At 39.1% G+C, this 25,337-nt stretch overlaps 1 protein-coding gene across 1 annotated transcript; it reads left to right on the top strand.

The window, feature by feature from the left end:
* The first annotated feature begins 9,481 nt into the window (after nt 1-9,481).
* On the top strand, nt 9,482-23,930 carry XB5809687.L (uncharacterized XB5809687 L homeolog). Its single transcript, XM_018246350.2, has 6 exons — nt 9,482-9,661; nt 15,065-15,726; nt 17,168-17,308; nt 18,396-18,457; nt 19,310-19,573; nt 23,600-23,930. Exons 1-6 carry the CDS (start codon nt 9,618-9,620, stop codon nt 23,639-23,641), a joined length of 1,215 nt encoding a protein of 404 aa, XP_018101839.1. The 5' UTR covers nt 9,482-9,617; the 3' UTR covers nt 23,642-23,930.
* Nucleotides 23,931-25,337: the final 1,407 nt, after the last annotated feature.

Raw genomic sequence — 25,337 nt, 5'->3', positions numbered from 1 at the left:
TTGACCCCAGATTCGGTGGAACAGAGGCAGCTGGGTCAGCAACTGTAGACAAAGATAAAACACCCCTAACCAAACACTAAGGCTAAGGCCACACTAGGCGATAGCGCCGCGATTTGACTCGCGGCGACTTTTCGCCGCGACTTTTAAGCCGCAATCGCTGGGGAAACTTTTGCGCTGGCGTCTATGGGGAATCGCCAGCGTAAAAACACAAGCGGCGATCTTTTTTCTATTGTCGCTCGAAATCGCCTAGCGAGGCAATTTCGAGCGACAGTAGAGAAAAGATCGCCGCGTGTGTTTTTACGCTGGCGATTTTTCGCGATTCCCCATAGACGCCAGCGCAAAAGTTTCCCCAGCGATTGCGGCTTAAAAGTCGCGGCGAAAAGTCGCCGCGAGTCAAATCGCGGCACTATCGCCTAGTGTGGCCTTAGCCTAAGTGTGGCAGGAAGTGCTCTTAAGCCTATGGGCCAATAATAGAAATATGCAAATGAAGAAATGGATACATGAGCTGTGGCCCAGTAAGTAGGGAAATGAGGAAGTGTAAGGATTTAAAGTCATAAGGAGGGCACTAAACCTATGGGTCCCCACATGAACACGGTGGGGGCAGGCTAAATTGTTCCCATTTAAGGGACTAAAATGTTGGTAGATATGCTATTCCTGGAGCAACTATGCTTTGTGCACTGAAAGCAATGACTGTAAAGCAGCAGATATTTTCTACCATTATAAGTGTGGTGGTCAAATTCATTTATAGTTCTACCAATGTCATGAAGCACCCTTTCCTAGCCAGAACTACACTAAGCTGGCATTAGTTTCCAGTAAGGCCAGCTTAGCGCACACTTTCCCATTTTAGGGGAATTTTATGGAGGCTGTCTATTCAAGGTGGCAGCTGGGTGCCATTTTAGGAATGCCATTGTAGCACAACTCGCTGCCAGTGTACCAGGAACTGTTTGCAATAAGGTAATATTGCACCCAGCAAGGTGCAATATTACCTTAAGTACTTCTCTCTCAGATAGACTCTTGGATGATTTCTTGATCCAAAGTCAACCAACTTGGACATACTTGAAGTCCATGAGGCAGATTTACTAAAGGGTGAAGTGGCCATCAAAAATTCATCAGAAATCCCATCCGCAGGGAGATCCACAATTTACTAATAGGCACAGAGGACAATCCACTAGCGTAATAAACTGTCATCGCAGTTTTGTGGTCTATCACCAGGCAAATTTTGACTCAGGTGCTACTCTGCAAATTCACTAAATTTTAAAGAACTTGCGACCAGAGTTTCCTTTGCCACCTCAGACTTAGGGAACTGATATGTCAGTGACATTATATCCTGTATGCTGAAAAGTAATAAAAGTTCTAAAAAAATGATGGTGTTTTTTCATATTTTAAAGCGGGATTGCCATCAGAAGTTCTGTTTGTTAAAAATGTTTGTGTTAAAGGAACAGTTCAGTGTAAAAATAAAAACTGGGTAAATAGGCTGTGCAAAATAAATAAAGTTCCTAATATAGTTATTTAGCCAAAAATGTAATGTATAAAGACTGGAGTGACTATATGTGTAACATAATAGCCAGAACACTACTTCCTGCTTTTCAGCTCTCTAACTCTGAGTTAGTCAGCAATTTGAAGGGGGTCCACATAGGACATATCTGTTCAGTGAGTTTGCAACTGAACCATAGCATTCAGCTCAGATTCAAATGCAACAGGTAAGACCCATGTTGCCCCCCTCAATTTACTGATTGGTTACTGCCTAATAACCAGGGTAACCAGTCAGTGGAAGCCAAGAGAGCTGAAAAGCAGGAAGTTGTGTTCTGGTTATTATGTTACACGTCCAGTCACTCCAGCCTTTATACATTACATTTTCGGCTAACTAACTATATTAGAAACATTTTTTATTTTGCCTATTTACTCAGTTTTTATTTGTATTCTGAACAATTCCTTTAACCTTCTTTTCAACCAATTGAGGGGCATGCCACATTTGTTTTAGGGTGGGCTCATGTCTAAAGCATTAAAGGATCTCTTTTGTCTTTATTATGCTTCCTTGGACATGTGTAATAATAAGTGGCCACTTTAAGTATTTGCACAATCTCTAATAAAGACATCTATAAGACCTATATGTACCCGCCCTATTTATAATTGACGTAATCGCAAGAGTATTAGCAAAGTTTCGCTAGGCAGAAATGAACGTTAGCAAAAGTTCGCTATGAAATGCTCCACTAGCATATTTACGCTAGCGAAACTTTGCCAGTATTCGTCTGTAGAGACACAACTTTCTCATTTTAGTGAATTAGCGTAGTGGTAGCAAATTTGCGCCTGACGAATTGGCACGAAGTGTGGCGAAGCTTTCACAGGCGAAAGTTCGCCATATGTTGCTTGCAACAATTAACTTCTTTACTGAAACACAGGCAGATCTTCAATCAGTTTCACAGTATTCGTATAGGGTCAATACACCTTTGTCTCAGACAGTGAACTACCTTCACACCTCAACATACTTCAGATAACATCCCTTTTAGGGGGTAGTACAGCCTATCTTCGTGATCCTTTCCCCAGCACAAGCGACCTCCCTGTGGTGTCTTGCTCCTCAAAACTTCCTTGCTCCTGAGCTCACCCACCTGTGTCCCTATACAGGTGCGTTTCTGGCAGTAATGCCCCGTCACACTTACCTTAGAATATCGGACGGGGGTCCGGTGGAGGCCACATCAATAGCACAGAGAGCGAAATTGCGCTCACTGTGCTAGAAAAGCTGAATTTCCGGTTTAAAAACAGAAATTCCGCTTTTCAAGTTACCAGGAGCGGCTTTTTGCCCCTGGTAACTTCTGGGGAGCTGCCGTCTGAGGCAAGGTGCTCACCTTGCCTCATGACAGAAATGCCCCTGTCCCTATATGGAGGCCTTGTCATTGCAAGGGTGCTAACCTTACTAATCTCCTCATTGGAGCGTAGAGCTTCTCGCTCAGTAATCTATCACTGCCTTTCGCTCTGGAAAAAGTGTAGCCAGTGTACTATTGCTAATTAAACTTTCCCAAACCAGGCCTGACACCTGCCCAGACCAAATCCTGTACCAGACCCGGACTGGCAATCTGTGGGTTCTGGAAAATGCCAGAGGGGCTGCTATGAGGTGCCATAGAAAGTCAGTATTTGGTGGGCTGGTGGGGGCTGTTTGGGCCTCTATGTGGGCTGATTGGGCCTCTGTGTACCTGAAATGCCAGGGCCTATTTTAATTCTCAGTCTGGACCTGTCCTGTACGCACTATGTGGGATCCAGAAGAGCCCTGAAAGTACAAATGTGCTCTCCCTTTTATACAGAAAAATACTGCCACCTACTGGGCATTCCTTAAACTAGCATCAAAGTATGCTTAAAGGAATTGTTCAGTATAAAAATAAAAGTAGAAAGACTGTGCAAAATAAAAAATATTTTCAATATAGTTAGTTAGCCAAAAATATAATCTATAATGGCTGGAGTGACTGGATTATGTAACATAATAGCCAGAATACTACTTCCTGCTTTGCAGCTCTCTTGGTTTCCACTGATTGGTTATCAGGCAGTAACCAATCAGTGACTTGAGGGAGGGGCACATGGGTCATAATTGTTGCTTAGAATCTGAGGAAGTAGTATTCTGGCTATTATGTTAGAAATCCAGTCACTCCAGCCTTTATAGATTACATTTTTGGCTAATTAATTATATTAGAAATATTTTCTATTTTGCACAGACTATCTATTTACCAAGTTTTTATTTTTACACTGAACTGTTCCTTTAACCTCAGGAAAGTAACTGCCTAGGGTGACACAAAAGACCACATAGGGTGGTGAAATATAGGGAAAACTGCATGAGTAAAATGCAATGCAAATAACTAAATAAAGGAGACATACCCATCTAATCAGTAATGTAGATGCCTTATACAATTCCAATAATAAAAAGCATTAAGGTGTGCCCAGTTCTTCTAGAACCATTTAAGGTATCTTACACAGAAATTATGTGTGTTCATTTTCAGGTTGAAATCCAGCCAAGTAAGCACTGTCACGTAGATGCTGTGCCTGACAGTTTTTCCTACACAAGGTGTGGTTTTCGCCACCAGTGTTTTAACGACAGCAGTGAAAACATTGCATGTGACTCAGGACTTAGGGGCTGATTCCGCTATGATCATTATGGAATCAAAAGATAACAATCATTATTTATTACTGCAATGATCAATCTTTAATAATGTGATTATTTTGGAGATTGAATTAAATGTTACCATATCCCTGGCAAGTGTGTCTGCTCTTCAAGGTGAGTGGATGTAATTAAAAAAAACAATTTAGCATTGCCCATACCCTTTTATGGAATTCAACATCCTAAACAAGAACTCATTGGACTAACAAATTGCTTTGAACTGCTAGTTAGATAAATTTGTTAAAATTAGGTAAATAGGGAATGTCAGGGTGTAACAGTTTGTAACCCTAATTTGGCTATGTTAGACCTCTGTAACAGCTAAGCATCATTTACATTAAACCAGGGGTCCCCAATCTTTTATACCATTAACTACATTAAAATATAAAAAAGTTGGGGAGCAATACAAGCATGAAGAAAGTCCCAGGAGATGCCAAATTAGGACTGCGATTGGCTATTTGGTAGCCCCTAAGTGGACTGGCAGAATACAAGATGCTATGTTTGGCAGTACGTATGGTTTTTATGCAACCAAAACTTTCCTCCAAGCCAAGAATTCAAAAATAAGCACCTGCTTTGAGGCCACTGAGAACAACATCCAAGAGGTTTGTGCTTGCGTGCCATTAGTTGGGAATCATTGTAGACTATAAAGCATAGGAATGGGCCTTCACTATGTGGAAGGTATGTAGTTGAACTACAACCTCAGGCTACTGTGTTAAAAAATAAAATAATTCGCCATGGAGTTCTTGCAGCAAACAACAGAACTACTTTATTGTCCAAGACAATGTTCATGGGTTTAATACTCACACCATCCAAAGAGGCAAATGCAGCAAATTGTCAGGAAGGTTCATCAGAGACAGCACAGTGTAATGGAAACTGTTACACTCACCCAAGATGGCGACCTTCTGCTCCACCGCATGGCTCCTGCTGGGCACTGTCCTGTGACATCGGCATCTTCACGCTCTGGGATTGGTCGTCGGCGACGGAACGGACGCCGGCGTCAGAATCAGGCGCTGGCGTCCGCGTCTGACGCCAGCGCGTCGACATTTTGGCGCCAAGTCATGGACTATTTAAACCCCATTCCCCTTTTCTTCCTTGCCCAATTATAGGTTCCATTGTCTTGTGTTCCTGGGTGTGTTTCCATATTCTGTTATCTGTGTACCGATCTTTGCCTGTTCCCCTGACTCCGTTTGATTGCCGCCTGAACTGATATTTTGCCTGTACCTTGACGATTCTTCTGGATAAACCCTTTTTGTACTTCGAACCTGGTTTGGTCTCCTCTTTGGTCCACAATTTACTGCTGTGCCTTCGGGCCCCTTACACACAGTGTGACACCATGTAGAGATAGCTTAGGGTAGTTTAAGGTTCACCTTCTAGGGAGAAGACTATGTCTGAATCCCTCTTCAAACTGCGTTCACTTCACTTTAGGCAAATCAGAGCCTAGGGGAGAGCAACTCCCTGTTATCAATCCTTGTTGGGGCACAGGATGCTCTTTCTATCTAATGCTCTATATCTCACTTAGAAAGTGCTATTTTATGGAATAACCTGTCACTGACTAAAGCCTCATTCACGGGTCCCCTGGCCTTTGACTTTCACTAAAGGGTTTGTGCCTCTAGGGCAGCACAGCTTTACTGGAGCCTTGTTGAGCCCAGACTCACTAGAACACAGGCAGCTTGGCCAGCAACAGTTGGACAAAGATAAAGAAGTGGTCATAAGCCTTTGGGCCAATAAAATAAATATGCAAATGAATAAATGGATACATGAGCTGTGGCCCAGTACGTAGGGAAATGAGGAAGTGCAAGGATTTAAAACCATAAGGAGGGCACTAAACTTATGGGTCCCTACATAAACATGGAGGGGCAGATTAATTGTTTCCTTTTAAAGACTAAAAAATTATTGTAGATAAGCTATTCCTGAAAGCTGCATATATTTTCTACCATCATAAGTTTTAGTGAATTAGAGTAGTGGTAGCGAATTTGTGCCTAGCGAAGTGGCACAAGTGTGGCGAAGCCTTCACAGGCAAAAGTTTGCCCTTTAGTGAATTTGCCCCCATATGTTGCTGGCAACAATTAACTTCTTTATTGAAACACAGGCAGGCCTTCAATCAGTATCACAGTATTCATGTAGTAGGGTCAATACACCTTCGTCTCAAACAGTGAACTACCTTCACACCTCAACATATTTCAGAGAACATCTCTTTTAGAGGGTAGTACAGCCTATCTATTTAATCCTTTCCCCAGCACAAGCGACCTCCCCGTGGTGTCTTGCTCCTCAACACTTCCTTGCTCCTGAGCTCACCCACCTGTGTCCCTATACTGGCAGCCTTGTCATTGCAAGGGTGCTAACCTTACTAACCTACTCATTGGAGCGTAGAGCTGCTCACTAAGTAATCTATCACTGCCTTTTGCTCTGGAACGACTATAGCCAGTCTGCTATCGCTAACTTACCTTTCCCAAACCAGGCCTGACACCTGCCCAGACCCAATCCTGTACCCACTAGGTGAAAAAAGTGAAAAATCTTCGTACAGCAACAAGTTGTTTAAAAATGCCTTTATTCAAAATTCAATGGCAGAGCCTTTTTATAGACAGCAATTCACCATCTACTGGCAACAGATTAACATAAGGATACATTTTTAACACACATAGTGTTACAATGTCTTTAGATGTAGTAGGATGCTTGTTAACCCTGTACAGGTTACAGACCCGATCATTTATTTAAAATATCTGGAAGACATAATGTGCACCTACATCCATTTAAAGCCAGGGGATTCAAGCTGACTCAAATTTGTTTCCCACTAGGTGGGAAACAGAAGAGCCCCGAAAGCACACATGTGCTCTCCCTTTTATACAGAAAAATACTGCCACCTACTGGGCATTACTTAACCTAACATCAAATTACTCTTAAAGGAATTGTTCAGTATAAAAATAAAAGATGGGTAAATAAAATAAAAAAAATAGAGAGGCTGTGTGAAATAAAAAATATTTTCAATATAGTTAGTTAGATAATATAATAGCCAGAACATTACTTCCTGCTTTGCAGCTCTCTTGGGGGCAAATTTACTTACCTTTGAAGTTGCACGGCATTGGCTTCGCTGCACTTTGCCGCACTTCGCCAGGCGTAGATTTGCCAGGGTTGCACAAATTCACAAAGATCCGAATTTGCGAACAAGTTACCGATCGTTTGCGAAGTTGGGCTAGCGATGTTACGATCAGTGTTTTGAAGTTACGCTAGTGATTGCAAATTTGCATTTGGCGTGCAGTTAAAGTACAATGGCCGTATACACAAGCCTGGGAAACCATCATAAAATAAAATAGAGTTGTTATTTTGCCCTATACATGTGCCCACTGTATAGTTTAGGTGCCATATGTTAGGAAATGTAGGGGAAGGAGGGTACCCCCCAAAAAAAATTACGATCTTTTTCAGCCTATCACCCTTAAAAAAGTAAAAGACGTCAACATTTTTTGGGACTTAGTAAAAATGTAAACTTTTTTTTTAAGCAAGCTCTATCTACTCTATTGCACATTGCCTGGTCTGAGGTGGTGAAGTAAAGTCTGGCGCAAGAGGTAACGTTCACGTCCCTTCGACAGAGCGCAATTTCGTCTGGAGTAAGGGTGTGAAGTAGCTCTATAGTAGGTCCACTTCTCTAGCGAATTTACGCCAACACCCGTTAGTAAATCGGCGAAGTGGCAAAATGACGTTGCGCTGGCGAATTTACACTAGCTTTAGCCACTTCGCCCTTTAGTAAATTTGCCCCTTGGTTTTCACTGATCAATCAGTGACTTGAGGGGGGCCACATGGGTCATTTATAGATTACATTTTTGGCTAACTAACTATATTAGAAACATTTTCTATTTTGCACAGCCTTTCTAATTACCCAGGTTTTATTTGTACACTGAACTGTTCCTTTAACCTCAGGAAAGGAATGTAACTGCCTAGGGTGACACAAAATACCACATAGGATGGCTAAATATAGGAGAAACTGCATGAGTAAAAAATGCAGGGTCAGAACTAGGGGTAGAAAGAAGAGGCACCTGCCTAGGGTGCAATGAATGGGGATTGCTGGGCAGGTACCTGTCTTCTGTCTACTGTCAGTCCATGTTTGCTGCTCTCCCTTCCAGCGCTTTCCCCTCCCTCTCCCTTCCCTTCCCGAGCTTTCCCCTGCCATTCCCCTCCGGTGCTCTCCCCTGCCCTCCCCTCCGGCACTCTGTGCATGCATACGCACACTAAGTTTGGGGGTGCACGCACAGAGGAGAGTGTTCACTCACGCGAGCACGAAGGGGAGAGCAGTGGCCTGCCGGGATGCCTAGGGTGCCCAGTCGGCTTGGCCTGGCACTGGCAAAATGCAGCTAAATAACTAAATAAAGGAGACATACCCATCTAATCAGTAATGTCGATGCCTTACACAATTACAATAATAAAAAGCAGCAAGGTGTGCCCAGATCTTCCAGAACCATTTAAGGTATCTTACACACAAATTATGTGTGTTTATTATCAGGTTGAAATCCAGCCAAGATGCTGTGCCTGTCAGTTTTTCCTACGCAAGGTGTGGTTTTCGCCACCAGTGTTTTAACGACAGCAGTGAAAACTTAGGGGCTGATTCACCTAGGATCATTATAGAATCAAAAGATAACAATCATGATTTGTTACTGCAATGATCAATCTTTAATAATGTAATTATTTATGGAGATTGAATTAAATGTTGCCATATCCCTGGCAAGTGTGTCTGCTCTTCAAGGGAAGTGGATGTAATTAAAAAAATAAACAATTCAGCATTGCCCATACCCTTTTATGGAATTCAACATCCTAAACAAGAACTCATTGGACTAACAAATTGTTTTGAACTGCTAGTTAGATAAATTCCAAAAAAATAGCAAACAGGTTGTGATCTGGGTTATTTTAACAGACTTTGGTTCATGTGACTTTTATTTAAAGAAAACAGATAAGTCATATCACTTCTGCTATTAGTCCTGATGGTCAGGTTCCTCCCTGTTAGTTTCTGTGAATGGAATACTTTCATAAGTAAAGATAACAGATCTAAGACCTGTTCTATAACAGATATGACCCAAATGACACAGGGAGCACAGTTTGCAGAACCTTTTTTTGGTTGTTTTTTTTTTCTATGAAAGGGAACTTTTGCATTATTAGTGTTTATTACAGTTTAGCTCTGCTTGTGTTTCTGCATTGCGCCTTACAAGAAACTCAGGATTTACCAAGAATAATTTTAGCTTTCAATTTAACAGTGGACTTTGCCCTGATATGGCTGTAAACAGGAAGTCATTTATTTCAACAAAGCCACATGACGAGGAAGTGTACTTGTATTATGTACAGTATCTACTCGTGGTGGAATTCTCGGTGTTTGTGTGAGGTGGAGGCGGTGCTGAAATATCAGACTGTGAGCCCATTGGCAGACTAATATTAGGCCATGAGCTCACCTGCTCTCTGATACTTAACCTGTTGTACTTCCCACAATGTAGTAAAGTTGATGTTCCAGCAGCCGGGGAAGTCAGCAATGGAAGAAACATTAAGGTAATACACATCATTAACTGCCATTGAATATACCACTGAACTAACTGTAAAGCAATCCTTCACCATATTGTTAACTTGGACAGTGGAATACTACCAGAATTTGCAACCGTTTTTTTTTTTTGTAATAATTTTCTTTGTGCAGCTGTTGGGCTTGCAATTTTAGATGAATAGTAGAGGAACTGGATACACATAACAATAACATTACATCCTCACAAAAAATACAATTGTTTTTGCTTTTTTGTCAGTGATCCAGAGAACAGTTTTAGCTGCAGGTTAAATATAGTCACAATAATTTAAAACCCATCAAAGTTCGATGGGAACATGTATACATACAAACTCCTTTGTGAATAGCACCAATGTGAGCTCATTATTCATCCATTTGAGTGCTTTGCACTTGGAACTGTAAATGAGCTATTCCTTCCAAATGGCACTATTTATTATTATTTATTATTATTATTGTAATTATTATTAAGGCAGAAAGAGACAGAGAACAGACATTATTAGCATAGATGGTTAATATATACTGTCCCCCCATATTGTGATGCTCATTATTCTTGAATTGAATAATTGAATAAAATATTGCAGAGGTCTAATTTACTTACAGTTTTATTTCTATTTCTATTTCTGTTGCTTCTGGTAGGAAATGTCAGTAAAACAGTTTTTAGGTCAGAAAAATTGTCATTTTGCAAATGTTTTGAAAAATGGAAAATGCATGTTTTGTTTCGACTAGATGGAAGTACATACCTACACCACTTATGCTTTTAGTTGAAAGTTTGCCTTGGATGTTTAACATGACTTGCAACTGTGTATGTTTCCTAGTGGGTAGATAATACCCAGTATATTTGTACTGATCAGTCTAACTAGAAGTGAGGCCCCCAGGCAGGTCTTGGTTGGCCTATGATTCCTTTCCCAAACTGATAGAGGTGGTTCATTGGCTTGTTAAGCTAATATCTGTATAGAAAATGACCTGCTTGTAAGTAGACTGAATGCAGCATTTCATGCCAGGGAAACATTGTCTTTGGAAGCATTGCTCCTAAAATGCCCAACCCACCATATATAAAGAAAGAATTGTTCAGTGTACCTTCCTAAAAAAGCAATACGTTTTCCGAACGAAAGAGGTGTGATTACCAAAATAATGTGTTATAGAAATGAAAAGAAGTAAAACCCCTCTCTATTCAATTGACCACCAATTAAAGAAAATTCAAGTATTAGTGCAGCAGTGTCAGAGTTTATTAACAGTTTCGTTAACGGTTACTAACCCAGTGTTGCTTCAATTATTGGGCAGCCATTGCTGGGTTACCCAATAAAGTGCTATGTGCTTATTATTATTAGCACCTAGCACATAGCACTTTATTGGGTAACCCAGCAATGGCTGCCCAATAATTGAAGCAACACTGGGTTAGTAACCGTTAACGAAACTGTTAATAAACTCTGACACTGCTGCACTAATACTTGAATTTTCTTTAATTGGTGGTCAATTGAATAGAGAGGGGTTTTACTTCTTTTCATTTCTACAACCCACCATATATGACGTACAATCAACAAGGATTGTACTTAATCACCAGGCATGCAGAATTCACTTCTCCATTGCAACTACCCTGTATGGTGGAGCAAAAAACAAGTGAATAGCACAAACTAAAGGTGGCCATACATGTTACAATTATAAACTTTCCTGCAAGCATTAGCCTGAATCATCAGATATACAGGATTTCTACCTGTATCTGATGATGCAGCAGTAAACCCTGGTCAATGCTTGTCTTTCCGACTTGGCCGATCGACGAGCCAACCGATATCCAAGTCTTTTGCTCTGTTTAGTGCAATAATATCTGTGCTTGTATGGCCACCTTAAGAGTGAAACAACATAGAAATAAAACTCTGCTTTCTAGTGGACCAATTTGGTATACACAACATGGAGCATAACTAACACACATCATTCATTTACATTTCATTTTACATATGCAAAAACGAATGATAAATATTCCAGCTAACAAAAGGCTAGTGTTAAAAAACTGAAACTGTTCATGGGAAAAGCAAAACAACATAAGTAGTCATATGATATGATGTGGAGGGTTATGTGAGAAACTGTGCTGTGCACACAAAACCTGATATGGTCAACAGAAACTGCATTTCGCACAATGTATAATGCAGTAATTAATGGAATAAATCACATGTCCTAATGTAATGTAATATGGAAACAGACAAAAATCCATACAAACTGGATAACACTAATTGGTTATGTAGTAATAGGGTATGTAGGTTATGTAGTAAGAATGATACAGAGTTTGCCCTGATCAGTTTTCTATAGCAACAGTGGGCAGTTAGCTTTTTTCTGGCTTAGTGCAGTTATAATAATGAAAAAAATATTTGATTGGTTTTGTAAAAATATATAATTTTAATTGTGCCAAGCAGAAAAACCTGCATAATAATCAGCTGTATAACCATCTCCTCCTCCTTTTTGTGAAACTAGCTACCCATATACTGGGAAAATTTTACATCATTTTTTTCCTGATCCCCTGAAAAATGCAAAACAGGGGGTTCTAATTTAATATACATACATAATAAATACAGGTAGGTGACTTTTAACATCATTGTTAGGTGATTTTGTACAATCATTCCACCTTACTACAAAAGAATCTGTTTGCAGAAACACAAGTACATAAGTAAATTTCACCTTAAATGAAATGAATAACCTGTATCGTGTTCAATTTACATGTGCCAAGTGATTTCAGATGCAATTAGTTACTAAGATCGCTGAAAGATCTATTGTGTCATATGCGAAAGAGTTTAGAGTCCACATTATGATATGATTATAATTTTGATTGCTTGGCTTACATGAGAAATCTTGTCGTTTATGAGAAACTCAGAGAGAGTGTCAGGCTGTGTATAGTTGAATTCAGGGGAATAATCACATCAGTGTGTTGTATTGATGAGTACTATTAGCTGAAGGCGAGTATCAGTGTCCATCTGGCACATCAATAACTCTAGTATCGGTGTCCGTCTGGCACACTAATAAACACCTGTATCAGGTTACAGTTCTGTGCACAGAGTTCAAATACCAACAAACATGTTTCTAGTAGTACAGTTCAGGGACTGAATAGTGAAACCAAAAGTCATTGCAATAAACCAGCCAGGTGATTTCCAGACATTCAGTATCATCTTGTCTTCTAATCTCAAATGATAGAACTTCCTTTTTTAATAGATAATAACTAGATAATGTGAAAAACATGCATGTGGGTGAATGCAAGAATGAAAGGAGAGGGAGACAAGCAGAAAATTTCTTTCTCAAAACATACTAAAGCTGTCACATTTTTAGTCCAATTCTGTCAAATGTAGTTAATGTAGGATAGCTTTACTTTGTCCCAAATATAGATATAGAGTTCTTGTGTTAACCATAACTGCCATTGCTGATGGACATGACTGCCACTGTTACGTTTATGTAAGGAAGATAGGATTTTTTTCTCATTAGCAACTAGAGATCATTAGTCGATAATCTTGTGGGATTTTTTGGAGACTCTCTCACCCAGGTTATCCCCTTTTAAACAAACAGCACATGGTGGAAAGGAAACTTCTGGAGACTTCGGAAAATGGAGTGCCATGCTGCAGGCGTTTTTTCATTGTAGCAGGCGGGAGATTAGTCGCCCCAAAGAAGAGGCGATTAGTCTCCCGGATCTCCAGGTGTGACCTTACCCTAAAGAGGCTAGCAATCATAGCTTTGGTTAACATTATTTGACTGGATAGGAATTAGGGGAAGGAGTGTCTTACAGCTATCTCCAACACAGGATCCTACTAGTGTCTTACCAGAAAAGCTATTTAACAGGCACCACAGTACACTCCAAATAGTCTTAGCCTGTTTCTCTTGTATATTAGAACTGCCACTCAAAAGTATCTGTCCGGAAAAGTAAGTCTGTTTTCTCTTACTTCTGTTGATTCTGTTTGCTCTAACTCTAAAGCATAGTAGCATTAGTTGTTTTCACAGCCACAATGGTCCCTCCAGCAGCAGGTCTTGCTTGGCTTGGATAAGCCCTAGTGATAAGAGCTAGGGAGCACTTGTCACTCTGGTTGCTCAGATAATGCTGTATCTCAGTGGTTTGGTTTCTGCAAACAGCTATTCAGCCGGAGATTGAGCCATAACTGCATTTAGCCCAGTATTTTGTATTTGTGAGGGTGTACCCAAAATTATCTTTTTCAAATAAAAACATTTTTTTCTCTATTTTATGACTCTTTTATGATTTTGTTTTGAGTTTTTATGACCTATGAAGAGAAGCTGTGGATGTACACTAATTTGTTCCAGTGCCTGATAGTGGCCATCTGTCTCTGAGTATGAAGGCATTACGATAAAATGATTACAATGTACACAGGGCAGCAGGTCCCTGGACAATAAAAGTCAATGTTTTTATCACTTCTGTAGTAGTATTTTTTCAGTTTTCAAATGTATACCCTGCCCTCTGATCCTATGGGTGGGAGGGGTTCTGCGCCAAAAGGGTTTCCTTCTCCTTTATAGGGGTTATTCACCTTTAGATTAACGTTTAGTAAGATTTAGGAAGTGATATTCTGAATCAATTTGCCATTGGTTTTTATTTCTTATTATATATGTTTTTTTGAGTTATGTAGCTTTTTTTATTTAGAAGCTCTCCGGTGGGCAATTTCAGCATTCTGGTTTCTAGGGTCCAAGTTATCCTAGCAACTATGCATTGATTTGAATAAGAGACTGGAATATGAATAGGAGAAGGCCCGAATAGAAAGATGAATAATAAAAAGTAGCAATAACAATGCATTTGTAGCATTACAGAGCATTTGTTGGTTTAGATGGGGCCAGTGATCTCCATTTGAATGATGTAAAGAGTCAGAAGAAGGCAACAAATTATTTAGAAAACTCTAAAAAATAAATAATGAAGACCAATTGAAAAGTTGCTTTGAATTAGCCATTCTATAACATACTAAAAAGTAACTTAAAGGTGAACCACTTCTTTAATCACATGTTAAATGATTAACACCCAACCTTTTGTAATAATCAAACTATCATACATGACCCAATTTGCTACTGTATTCATTTAGTTAAATGTTGGGTATATAAAGATAAGAGCTATGTAAACTAAAGGATGGTTGGTTAAAGACTGTGTAATATATTTATTTGAGGCTTGTTGATAAAAGGCCTTAACTTTTTATAATGCTGGTCACTGTCTGAGTGTGAGTGAAGGAAAACTTAATTGACAAGACTTTTATTGAACATGCAGATTTATGTTTTTAATTGTACAGTTATTTAGTAGATCTAAAATAAATAAGTGTGAAGGCAAAACCCTATCTTTTTATGTGTCTGTCTTTGATAAAGGAAATTTTATATATTACTTATATTTCACAAAGACTGACTTGGTTAGTAAAAAATAATTTATCTTCTTAATGCAGGTATCATCATATGGAAAGAACAAACAGTCTTAAGATGGAGACCAAACAAAGAGGAAAGTTCTCCTCTTTAGACAAACAAGAAGCCAAAAAGGTGCTTGAGAGGTATGTGAAACGAAGCTTAAGCAACTCTTCTGAAAAGACTGGATACAAAGGAACTGTGAAAAGGCAGAAAGAAGTTCAGAGATCAGCTAGTGATATTTCCAGACCTAGCCCACTGAGTGTCATAATGAAGGAAAGCAAACTTGCACAACAAACGACTGAAACTAAAGAAGCACAGACAGAAGAAAATGTAAAAATAATGAGCACGACTGATGAAGCAGCAAAACCAAACCTGGTCAAAAGCACAGACACTGCAAATGCTTGGTTTAAGAACTTTTTTGGTTTATTATTTAAAAAGAAAGATGACAAAAAAGAGGAGAGGACTACTAGCTGTGTGCCAGAAGATAACACAACCATTTCCTCTGAGGCCGTCTGTCCTCAGCCACCCAAAAAAACTATTGGAAGGAAAAATAGCATCAGAAAAGCATTTTCTTTTAAAAAGAAAGCTGCTGAAGAAGTTCATGTAAGCCATGCAGAAGCAGATTTCGAGTGCAACAGTAAACCAAAAAGACCCACAGTCCTTCAATTGCAGAACATTTGCAGGCCGTCTTCATTCCGAGGAAGTAGGTGTTCATTTAATATTAAGTCTGATGTATAAACTATGCCACTTCTCTTTACAGTTACCCAAACAAAGCAAAACTCTTCAGTATAGAGTAAATTTGTATCACTCAGGAAAATAATTAAGTGGCCGTTGCTCCAGCCCCATGAGCAGCAGCTTAATGGCACGGCACGTGGCCCCCTCACAAAAAAATTTCAAAGGGGCTCAGCACACAGTGGGGCAAATTCACTTAGCACCGAAGAGCCTAACGCTAGCGTCAATTCGCTAGCGTTGGTCATTTCCGTTACTTCGCAAATTCACTAACGAACGCTGGCATACATTCGCTAGTGTTACTTCGCACCCTTACGCCTGGCGAATTTGTGCAACGGACGTAACTACGCAAATTCACTAACGCGCGCATTGTAATGAACGCTACCTTTTACGCTAGACTTCCTTCGCCACCTCAGACCAGGCGAAGCGCAATAGAGTAGATAGGGATTGCTTCAAAAAAAGTTCAAATTTTTTCTAAATCCCAAAAAACGCTGGCGTTTTTTCTATATTATGGGTGATAGGCTGAAAAAGATTGAAAACATTTTTGGGGCTCCCCTCCTTCCCCCCTACATTTCCTGACTCATGGCAACTTAACTATACAGTGGGCACATGTGTAGGGCAAAATAAAAATTTTATTTGATGTTTTGAAGGTTTCCCAGGCATTTGAAGTGCTGCTACATATTCCTCCATTGAAATTTGAATTTGGCGCCGTATGCAAATTAACCATTGCTAGCGTAACTTCGCTTCGCTTAGCGAATCAACGCTAGCGCAACTTCGCAACCTTACGCTACCCCTGAGCACAACTTCGGATTTTAGTGAATTTGCGGAGCGCTAGCGAAACTATGTCTGGCGAAGTGTGGCGAAGTGCGGCGAAGTTACACCTGGCGCAACTACGAATCTTAGTGAATTTGCCCCAGTTATATAAAGCATAACACCAAAGGTACAAAACACATACCAATTTACCCCCACAAGTGGGTCCACAAAGGGTACACTGCACCAAGTCTGCACCTCATAAAACAGCACTGTTGAAGGAAGGCATTGCTGTATTCACTGAAGTGATGTGGGTATTTGCCCTAATCATGGGACAGAGTACAGCATGTGAAAAGCTTGGTTTTGTGCACCTATTTCTTGCACTTTGCACTTTAGCCCATGCTACTAAAATTAGCCTACATGGAAAACGACGTGATTTACTAGAAAGCACATAAAATTGATTATGATCTTTAGGCTACGTGCTTATTCCAAGCATATTGTCATAAAACAATTAAAGCAACACACTATCCTCAAAGAAAGAAAATGTGTCTGAGAGAGAGACAAATGTAAGGGGAAAAATAAAGGGGAATAAAGCACATTAATAATACCAAAAGTCACGTTATTTGTCCTATAAAATTTTAATTATCTTTGTTTTGTTTATTAAGGTAAAAAAAATAAAGATCACTTTTATGATAAAGTGACGGATGAGATTGAACAAATTGTTAAAGAAAGCGACAACCTGGCTGCACATTCAAGGAAGGAGAGTTTTGGGGGTGAACTAACCAGCGAGCAAGCAGAGGATCCTGGTGAGTGAACTGATCATCTAAGAAAAAGGGTTTCATACTATTATGATTTAAAGGAGAAGGAAAGGCTAAAATTAAGTAAGCTTTATCAGAAAGGTCTATATAAATACACCAGTAAACCCTCAAAGTAATGCTGCTCTGAGCCTCTGTCAAAAGAAACACATCATGTATTTCCTTCTATTGTGTACACATGGGCTTCTGTATCAGACTTCCTGTGTTCAGCATAAACCTCCAGGGCAGGGCATGAGCATGCTCAGTTTGCTCCTCTCTCCCTTCCTCCTCCCATCCCTACTGTAATCTGAGCTCAGAGCTGTAAGTGAGCAGGGAGAGACTCAGGCAGGAAGTGATGTCACACCAAGCTTATATGGCAGCTTCTATCCTAAACAAACAGAGACAGTGTCTAGAGCTGTTTACTCAGGTATGGTAAAGCATTCTGCAGAATAAATATAGCGTTCTAGCTTGCACTATTGTGGCTAATCTCTTGGCAATAAACTGTCTTGGAGCTTTCCTTCTCCTTTAAAGGTACAATGCTTCCCACCACTCTATGCCCGCATCTAGCGATGACTAATATATCCACCAGTCACTACCGGTAACATCAATGCAATTTATTTGTAGGGCAACCTTGTCCCACCCTAGACAAAATTACAGATACACAAATTTTCTATAGTTTAATAGTCATCTTACAACAGGCTCTGTACTACCTAGATCAACATGCACCTCAAATTATGCGTCTATGTTATCTGGTATAAGGTATGGAGATGCATTTAGGAAAAAATTATACAGTATGAAACAGAATTATCACACACAATTTGTGACTAAGGATTTTAAAATGTAACAAGGACGTTTGGGTTATATTACTGGCTGAAATCTGACTACGGCTATGCAATAACTTCTTCTTTGAAGGGTAACTTCCAGTACTTTCTGCTTCAAGCACTTTAATTTTCACCGCCCTCGGGTGCTTTGGTACATAGCATTTTTAACCTTGGTTAAAAATCCTTTGTAGTTTGTATTGCTTTGTATTCCTCACTAGTCAAGATATTTTGTTCTGTACACATAAATGATTACTGTTATTGTGTGTTTTTTTTTACAGAAGTCCTAATTAAAAAAATAGTCTCCATCTTAAGGAAAGAAGGAGATGAACTGAATAAGAAGGTACGGAATGCAATGACTGATTTAGGATGTTTAAAAACTTCGAGTGATGTCAAGGATTAGTAACAAGCATGGGAAATACACACCCTAAAGAATAAGTGAGATGCCTTCATCCTTAAAACCTTAATGCATTTCTTAAATCAATACCGACATGTTCCTATAAAAATCATAGGAACATGCAGGGTCGGACTGGGGGGCCCTGGGGCCCACCAGGGCTACTGCCAGGGCCCCTTCTGCTCCCCAGTGCCATGCCAAAAAAGGGAGGTTATTGCAGGAAGAATCCTGTGAATCTGAGTGCGGATCTGGGCCAGCAGGGCCCACAAGAGCCGTGGCCCACTGGGTTTTTTTTCCGGTGTCCTGACAGCCCAGTCCGACCCTGAGAACGTGTCCATATCTAGGAGCTGCTGCACGCCGAATATTTTAACTAAAATCCCCCCAAAGCTGCCCCCCAGCCCTGTGAGCCTTAGTAACCCAACCCTCCGACACTGCTAATAGATGTTTTCATTTGTAATTAGCCTATGGAAGCCCAGCCCAGAGTCACTATAGCAATGCAGAAGATCCGTTAACATTTTCGGAGGGTCGGGTTAACGAAGGTTCACATGGCTGGGGGCGGCTTTGGGTGTGTAGCAGCTCCTAGATATGGACACATTTCTTTGATTTTTATAAGAATGTGTCGGTATCGCTTTAAGAAATGCATCAAGGTTTTAAGGGTGAAGGCTCATTTTTTCAGGACAAAAAAATCGACTGCAAAAAACTGGACTTAATTCAAATTCCTATTATAGAGAATTAGAAGAAAGATGCCTTGTTGTTGATAATACTGCTCAGGTTAACTGATCTAAATCTTTAAACAAACAGGTTAAAGACGACCCCACACTGTCTTCCTTCTTCAGAGAAATTTCCTACAACTCATTCAAGCACCTCGCAGATGTTTATGTTGACAAGGAAGTAAAAAACAAAGTCTCAGATGTGATGCCTGAAGACATTAAATTTGCATACTCTATTGACTTCACCGCTAAGGTGGCTTGTATTTCCAGTCATCCAGTAAATCGAATCATGGGCTTTGGCCACCAGTATCTTCAAGATACGTTTCCGTGTCCTTCATACAACAGAAAAGCATGGGTAAGGATAATACAAAACTGTTGCAAAATGTACTGTACCTTTATTGTCTCCGATAATATACAGTAAGGCTTGTTGGAAAGTGTATATTCAATTTTAGCTGCAATTTTTAAATTACAGCCTAGCTGCCTTTTTATTGTCTATGCCCTTGACTCTGAGTGAATCTCTGTCACAGGAAAGAGAAAACATTTTCTTTAATGAAAGCTATTAAATAAATGCTACAACAATTAAGTAGTGAACAAACCTTTTATGCAGTTTTTATCATATAAAAATTAGTCTTTTAAAAATACTGAAAATGATAATGATCCCCATAGAACAGACTGGGGCCATCTTGAAAGTTAAAAAGACAAAGAGATAGAGGGCCACATATGATCTCCAACTCTACGGTGTCATTAATGACATAATGATGCATTTGAATAGGCTGATTCTCTAATGAGTCAAGATGCCTCAGGTGGCTCTTTAATAGAGGAAGCAAAAATATGCCCCTAGTATTTAAAGAGCAGTGCTTTCATTCTCACAATAAAATGTAGTCCTTTTACTGTAGAATTGCACTATTTGCACTAATGATCACCACTAGTGATGGGTGAATTTGTCCTGCAGCTCTTTGCAACAAATTTGCAAAATGCATTGAAGTCAATGGGCATCAAAATTATTTTGACTCGTGTCAATTCCGACACCCGCAACAATTTTTATACGCGTGCCTATTTTGTCCAAATGCATTAAAGTCAATGGGTGTCCGAATAATTTTGCAGCGCAGAAAATTTTTATGCGTGCGACTATTCTGATGCTCCCAAATTTTTTTGACGCATCGAATTTTTTTGACGCATCGAATTCTGAGTGCAGAAATAGGGGGATGCCATTTTTACCAGTTTTATCACATGAAAAATGGTAATTTAAAGGGGTAGTTCATCTTTAAAGTAACTTTTAGTATGATGCTGTGAGTGGAGTGATATTCTGAGACAATTTGCAATTGGTTTTCATTTTTTTATTGTTTGTGGTTTTTGATTTATTTAGCTATTTCTTCAGCAGCTCTCCAGTTTACAATTTTAGCAATATGGTTGTGAGGGTCAAAATTACCAAGGCAACCATACATTGATCTGCACAAGTGACTGGAATATGAATAGGAGAGACCTAAACAGAAAGATGAGTAATAAAAGTAGCAATAAAAAACACATTTGTGCAGAGCATTTGTTTTCAGATGGGGTCAGCAACCTCCATATGAAAGCTGGAAAGAGTCAGAAGTAGTCAAATAATAGTAGTCAAATAATTAAAATAAAAAAATGAAGAGCAATGGCCTAGAATTAGCCATTCAAATACATACTAAGGGGTAGTGATGGGCGAATTTGCGCCGTTTCGCTTCGCCGAAAAATTCGGGAATTTCGTGCGAAATTCGCGAAACGGCGAAAAATTCGCGAAACGGCGCCGGCGTCTCGTTTTTGACGCCGGCGCCCGTTTTTGACGCCGGCGCCCGTTTTTGACGCCGGCGTCCGTTTTTTGAAAAAAAAATTTTGACGCCGGCGAATTTTTTCCGCGAATTTTCGCTGGCGTTTTGCGAATTTATTCGCTGGACGCGAATCGCGCAAATTCGCCGCGAATTCTCGCCTGGCGAATAAATTCGCCCATCACTACTAAGGGGGGAATTTAATTAAAGTCGCAAAGAGAAAAATAAGAATAAAAATCCACATCTCGCAATGTAATATTGTTCCTTAAACTGTTGCATTGCGAATGTTAATTGCACACTCTTAAGAAGTACTTAAAAGTGTCGTAATCTTTTGTAGCAAACATAACGACTTTTTCAGTAAGAAGTTTTATTACATTTACTGCATAATGGCAAAAACTTTAAAATTCACAAATGGTCTTCCACTGTTGGAAGTGGTCGCTAAACAGTTTCCGGGTTCGAAAAAGCTATATTAAGTTTGCGCAAAGCAAAGGCATAACTTTTCGCATTGCGAATAGTTTTTCCGTTTTCGACTTTTATTACATTTCCCCCTAAAAGTTAACTTAAACATATACCACCCCTTTAAAGATAATGGTAACTAAAATACTGAAAATGGGCCATGTTGTAAGTTAAAGACAAAGAGACAGAGGTCTGATACAGAAGCCCATGTGTACACAATAGAAGGAAAGAAATGCAGTGTTTCTTTTGGCAGCACTACTTTGAGGGTTTACTGGTATATTTATATAGACCTTTCTGATAAGGCTTACTTAGTTTTAACCTTTCCTTCTCCTTTAATTAGGGAAACATTTGAGCTGTGAGTTAATGTGAGGTATAAAAACCCTCGCAAACCTCTAAAACTCAACCTTTGATAAATATCCCCCTCAATGTAGTGGCACGTCTTGAAAATAGTTATGTGTTGCACAGTATAAACAGAACCACTAGTTATATCTTCTGCATGTGCAACCTAATTATTTATGTTTAATCTGGAAGTGGATGATGAACCTGTATTTCCTCTTTGACTAAGATATCAAAATTAAACAATATAAATGGCACAATGGCTATGGCACAATTTCTTTTTTTTCATTATGTCACCAATGATTACTTTAACAGTAATTAGAAGTATAATTAGCAGTTGAATGTAGACTGGCAACAAATTAGCCCTTAGTTCAGGTTGTAAACAATGTGTAACTAACTAAATACATTGATGATTATATGAAGGAAAAATGACAGCACATGATCAAACGGGAGCAACGTAAGGCATAAGTCATGTGGAGCAAATTATTTGCTTCCTGTAGCTTCAGAAATTGTTTTCATTAGGTAGCATATTTATATTTGGAAGCTAAAATGGTTGCTGATGTTCAGGTAGTGTTAAAAGTTGATTATCTTTGTGTTAGAATGTTTTACATTTTAGAGGTCTGAAAAAGACACACTTTTATTATTATTATTAATAATTAATTATAATAATAATTATAATAATAATAATAATTAAAATACAGGTATGGGACCTGTTATCCAGAATGCTCTGAACCTGGGGTTTTTTCCAAATAATGCATCTTTCCATAATTTGGATCTTCATACCTTAAGTCTACTAGAAAATCATTTAAATATTAAAAAAAAAAATAATAATCTGATTTAACAAGCATTCATTTTATCTTAGTCGGGATCAAGTACAATGTACTGTTTCATCATTACAGAGAAAAAAGAAATAATTTTTGAAAATTTGGACTATTTGATTATAATGTAGTATACGGGAGATGGCCTTTCCATAATTCCGAGCTTTCTGGATAATGGGTTTCCGGATAACGGAAATAATAAAAATAAAGGCATGGGACCCGATATCTGGAAACCCATTATCCAAAAAGTTGTGAATTACAGGAAGGCCATCTCCAATAGACTCCATTGTATACAAATAATCCATTTGTTTAAACATGATTTCCTTTTTCTATGTAATAGTAAAACTGTACCTTGTACTTGATCCCAACTAAGATATAAGGAATCCTTATTGGAAGCAAAACCAGCCTACTGGGTTTATTTAATATTTACATGATTTTCTAGTAGACTGGGTATGAAGATCCAAATTACAGAAAGATCCGTTATCTGGAAAACCCCAGGTCCCAAGCATTCTGGATAACAAGTCCCTTACCTGTAATAATAATAATACCGGTAAGGCATCCGTTATCCGGAAACTCATTATCCAGAATACTCAGAATTATGGAAAGGCTGTCTCCCATGGACTCCATCTTATCCCCAAAATTCTAATTTTTTAAAATGATTCCCTGGGTAACAGGTCCCATAACCGTAATAATAATAATAATAACAATAATAATAATAATAATAATAATAACATTTATTTATAAGATGGCAATATATTCAGCAGCATTGTACAATAAATGGGTGTATTTATTAAGGATACAAGAAAACATACAAAACAATTAATAACCAATACATGATGCCCCTGTGAAAAAGAGCTTATGTGGATAAGGTGGAGAAATTCATTTGAATTTGACAGTGTCATCATCATCATATTGTTTGTATAATTAATTTGCATTTAAAAAGCAGTGTCTGCAATTAAATTCTTTTTTTTCCTTTAGAGTAACAATGTTGATCAAGATGATGTCATCAGCCCAGACTGAAAAGACAGACATCAGATTTAACCTATCAAAAGAGCCCATTGGCTATATGGAGTAATAACACTACCCTTGAATCTGTAGCACAAGATTAAATTCTGTTTACACCAATGTGACTCCAGTCTGCACAAAACACGTGGAAAATGTGCAATATTTCTACTCTTGTAATGTTAAATGTTTAAATACTCTTGAGCCAGTGTGCAGCCTGGAGCCCAGGAGGCCTAATCAGTGTCGGACTGGCCCACCGGGATACCAGGAAAACTCCCAGTGGGCCCAGGTGTTAGTGGGCCCTCTTGTCTCTAAACATTTGGCCTATTTCATGGTCATTCCCTATTTCTTTATGGGGAAAAATGCTTAATAATGGGAGAATATTGTAATTATATATAAAAGACTAGGAGAATAAAGAGGTCGAGTGAGTAGAGGAGGAATAATAGTTTGGAAAGGTCCACTGTCTAAGGTTTTCTGGCGGGCTCACGGTTTTAGGTTTTCTGGTGGGCCCCTGGCATCCCAGTCTGACACTGGACCTAATTGTGAAACATAAGAACTTCTGCTGAACCAAATGTGAAGGCTTTATCTTGTCTGTTCATAGCTGGTGGACCTGGCAATTTGCAGTGGACAATATGTTAGCAATAATGATGTCACTTGTTTAATGTATTTGTTTTGCTGTTTGTTCTCTGAGTGCTGCACTTTTCATTAGGCAATTATACAAACTTATAAAGACTTGACCAGCTGGCTACACTGGGATGAGCCACTACAGGATCATCTGGAATGATCAAATGTGGGGCAAATACTGTACATTGTGTTTGTGGAAACTGTTGTTCATTAATTATTGCCCATTGATGCATTGGCTAACCTGGAAATATATACTCTGTAGTAATCCACATGTTTGCCCAATGGGCCATTTGAATAGATGACAATGTGAGCATGTGAGATGTCTCGTTTACATAACAATTAGTGGGACAGTGGCACAACATTGCAATTTATACATTCTCAGCAGCCTAGTGGCAGTTATTATTGTTCTTGGCAGTTTTGTGAAACAAAAAGATGCAAATAAGGACCACTGGGCAAACCGATGCACAAAGAAAACTGGGTAAAATCTTTCCTCTGCTGGCCATAAGTCCCATATGCACTTTAAGGGGCATATATATCAAGGGTCGAATTTTCGATTGAAAAAACTTCGAAATTCAAAAAGACCAACTGAAATGAAGTTGAAGTTTTTTATTTTCGGTCGAATAGGTCAGTTTTTGATCTAATAGGTCCGTATTCGGCCGAATTCGAATCATACGAATCAAAGGAATAGCGCATTCGATCGGATTTGTTTCGAAGTTTTTCCCAGAAAAGTCCATCAATTGACTCCAAATAGGTTCTAGGAGGTCCCCCATAGGCTAAAACAGCAATTCAGCAGGTTTTAGATGGCGAATGGTCGAAGTCGAATTTTTAAAGAGACGGTACATGATAAAATTTGATGTTCGAATTTTCAAATTTTTTTCAAATTCGAATAGAATTTGGACTATTCCCTTGTCGAAGTACACAAAAATAGCTTGAAATTCAAATTTTTTTCATTCGAAAAATTCACCTTCGACCGTTGATAAATCTGCCCCTAAGCATTTAACTGCATTTCTTAATTTATTTTTCTAAAAAATTATTTTGATTGATATCTCATACCGAGCAGCGTAATTATCAAGGAAGCAGACCCCGCTAG

Source organism: Xenopus laevis, chromosome 2L (assembly GCF_017654675.1).
Source record: "Xenopus laevis strain J_2021 chromosome 2L, Xenopus_laevis_v10.1, whole genome shotgun sequence".
NCBI lineage: Eukaryota > Metazoa > Chordata > Amphibia > Anura > Pipidae > Xenopus > Xenopus laevis.
The sequence above is the reverse complement of the archived record's forward strand: the minus strand, read 5'-3'. Positions and strand labels throughout refer to the sequence as shown.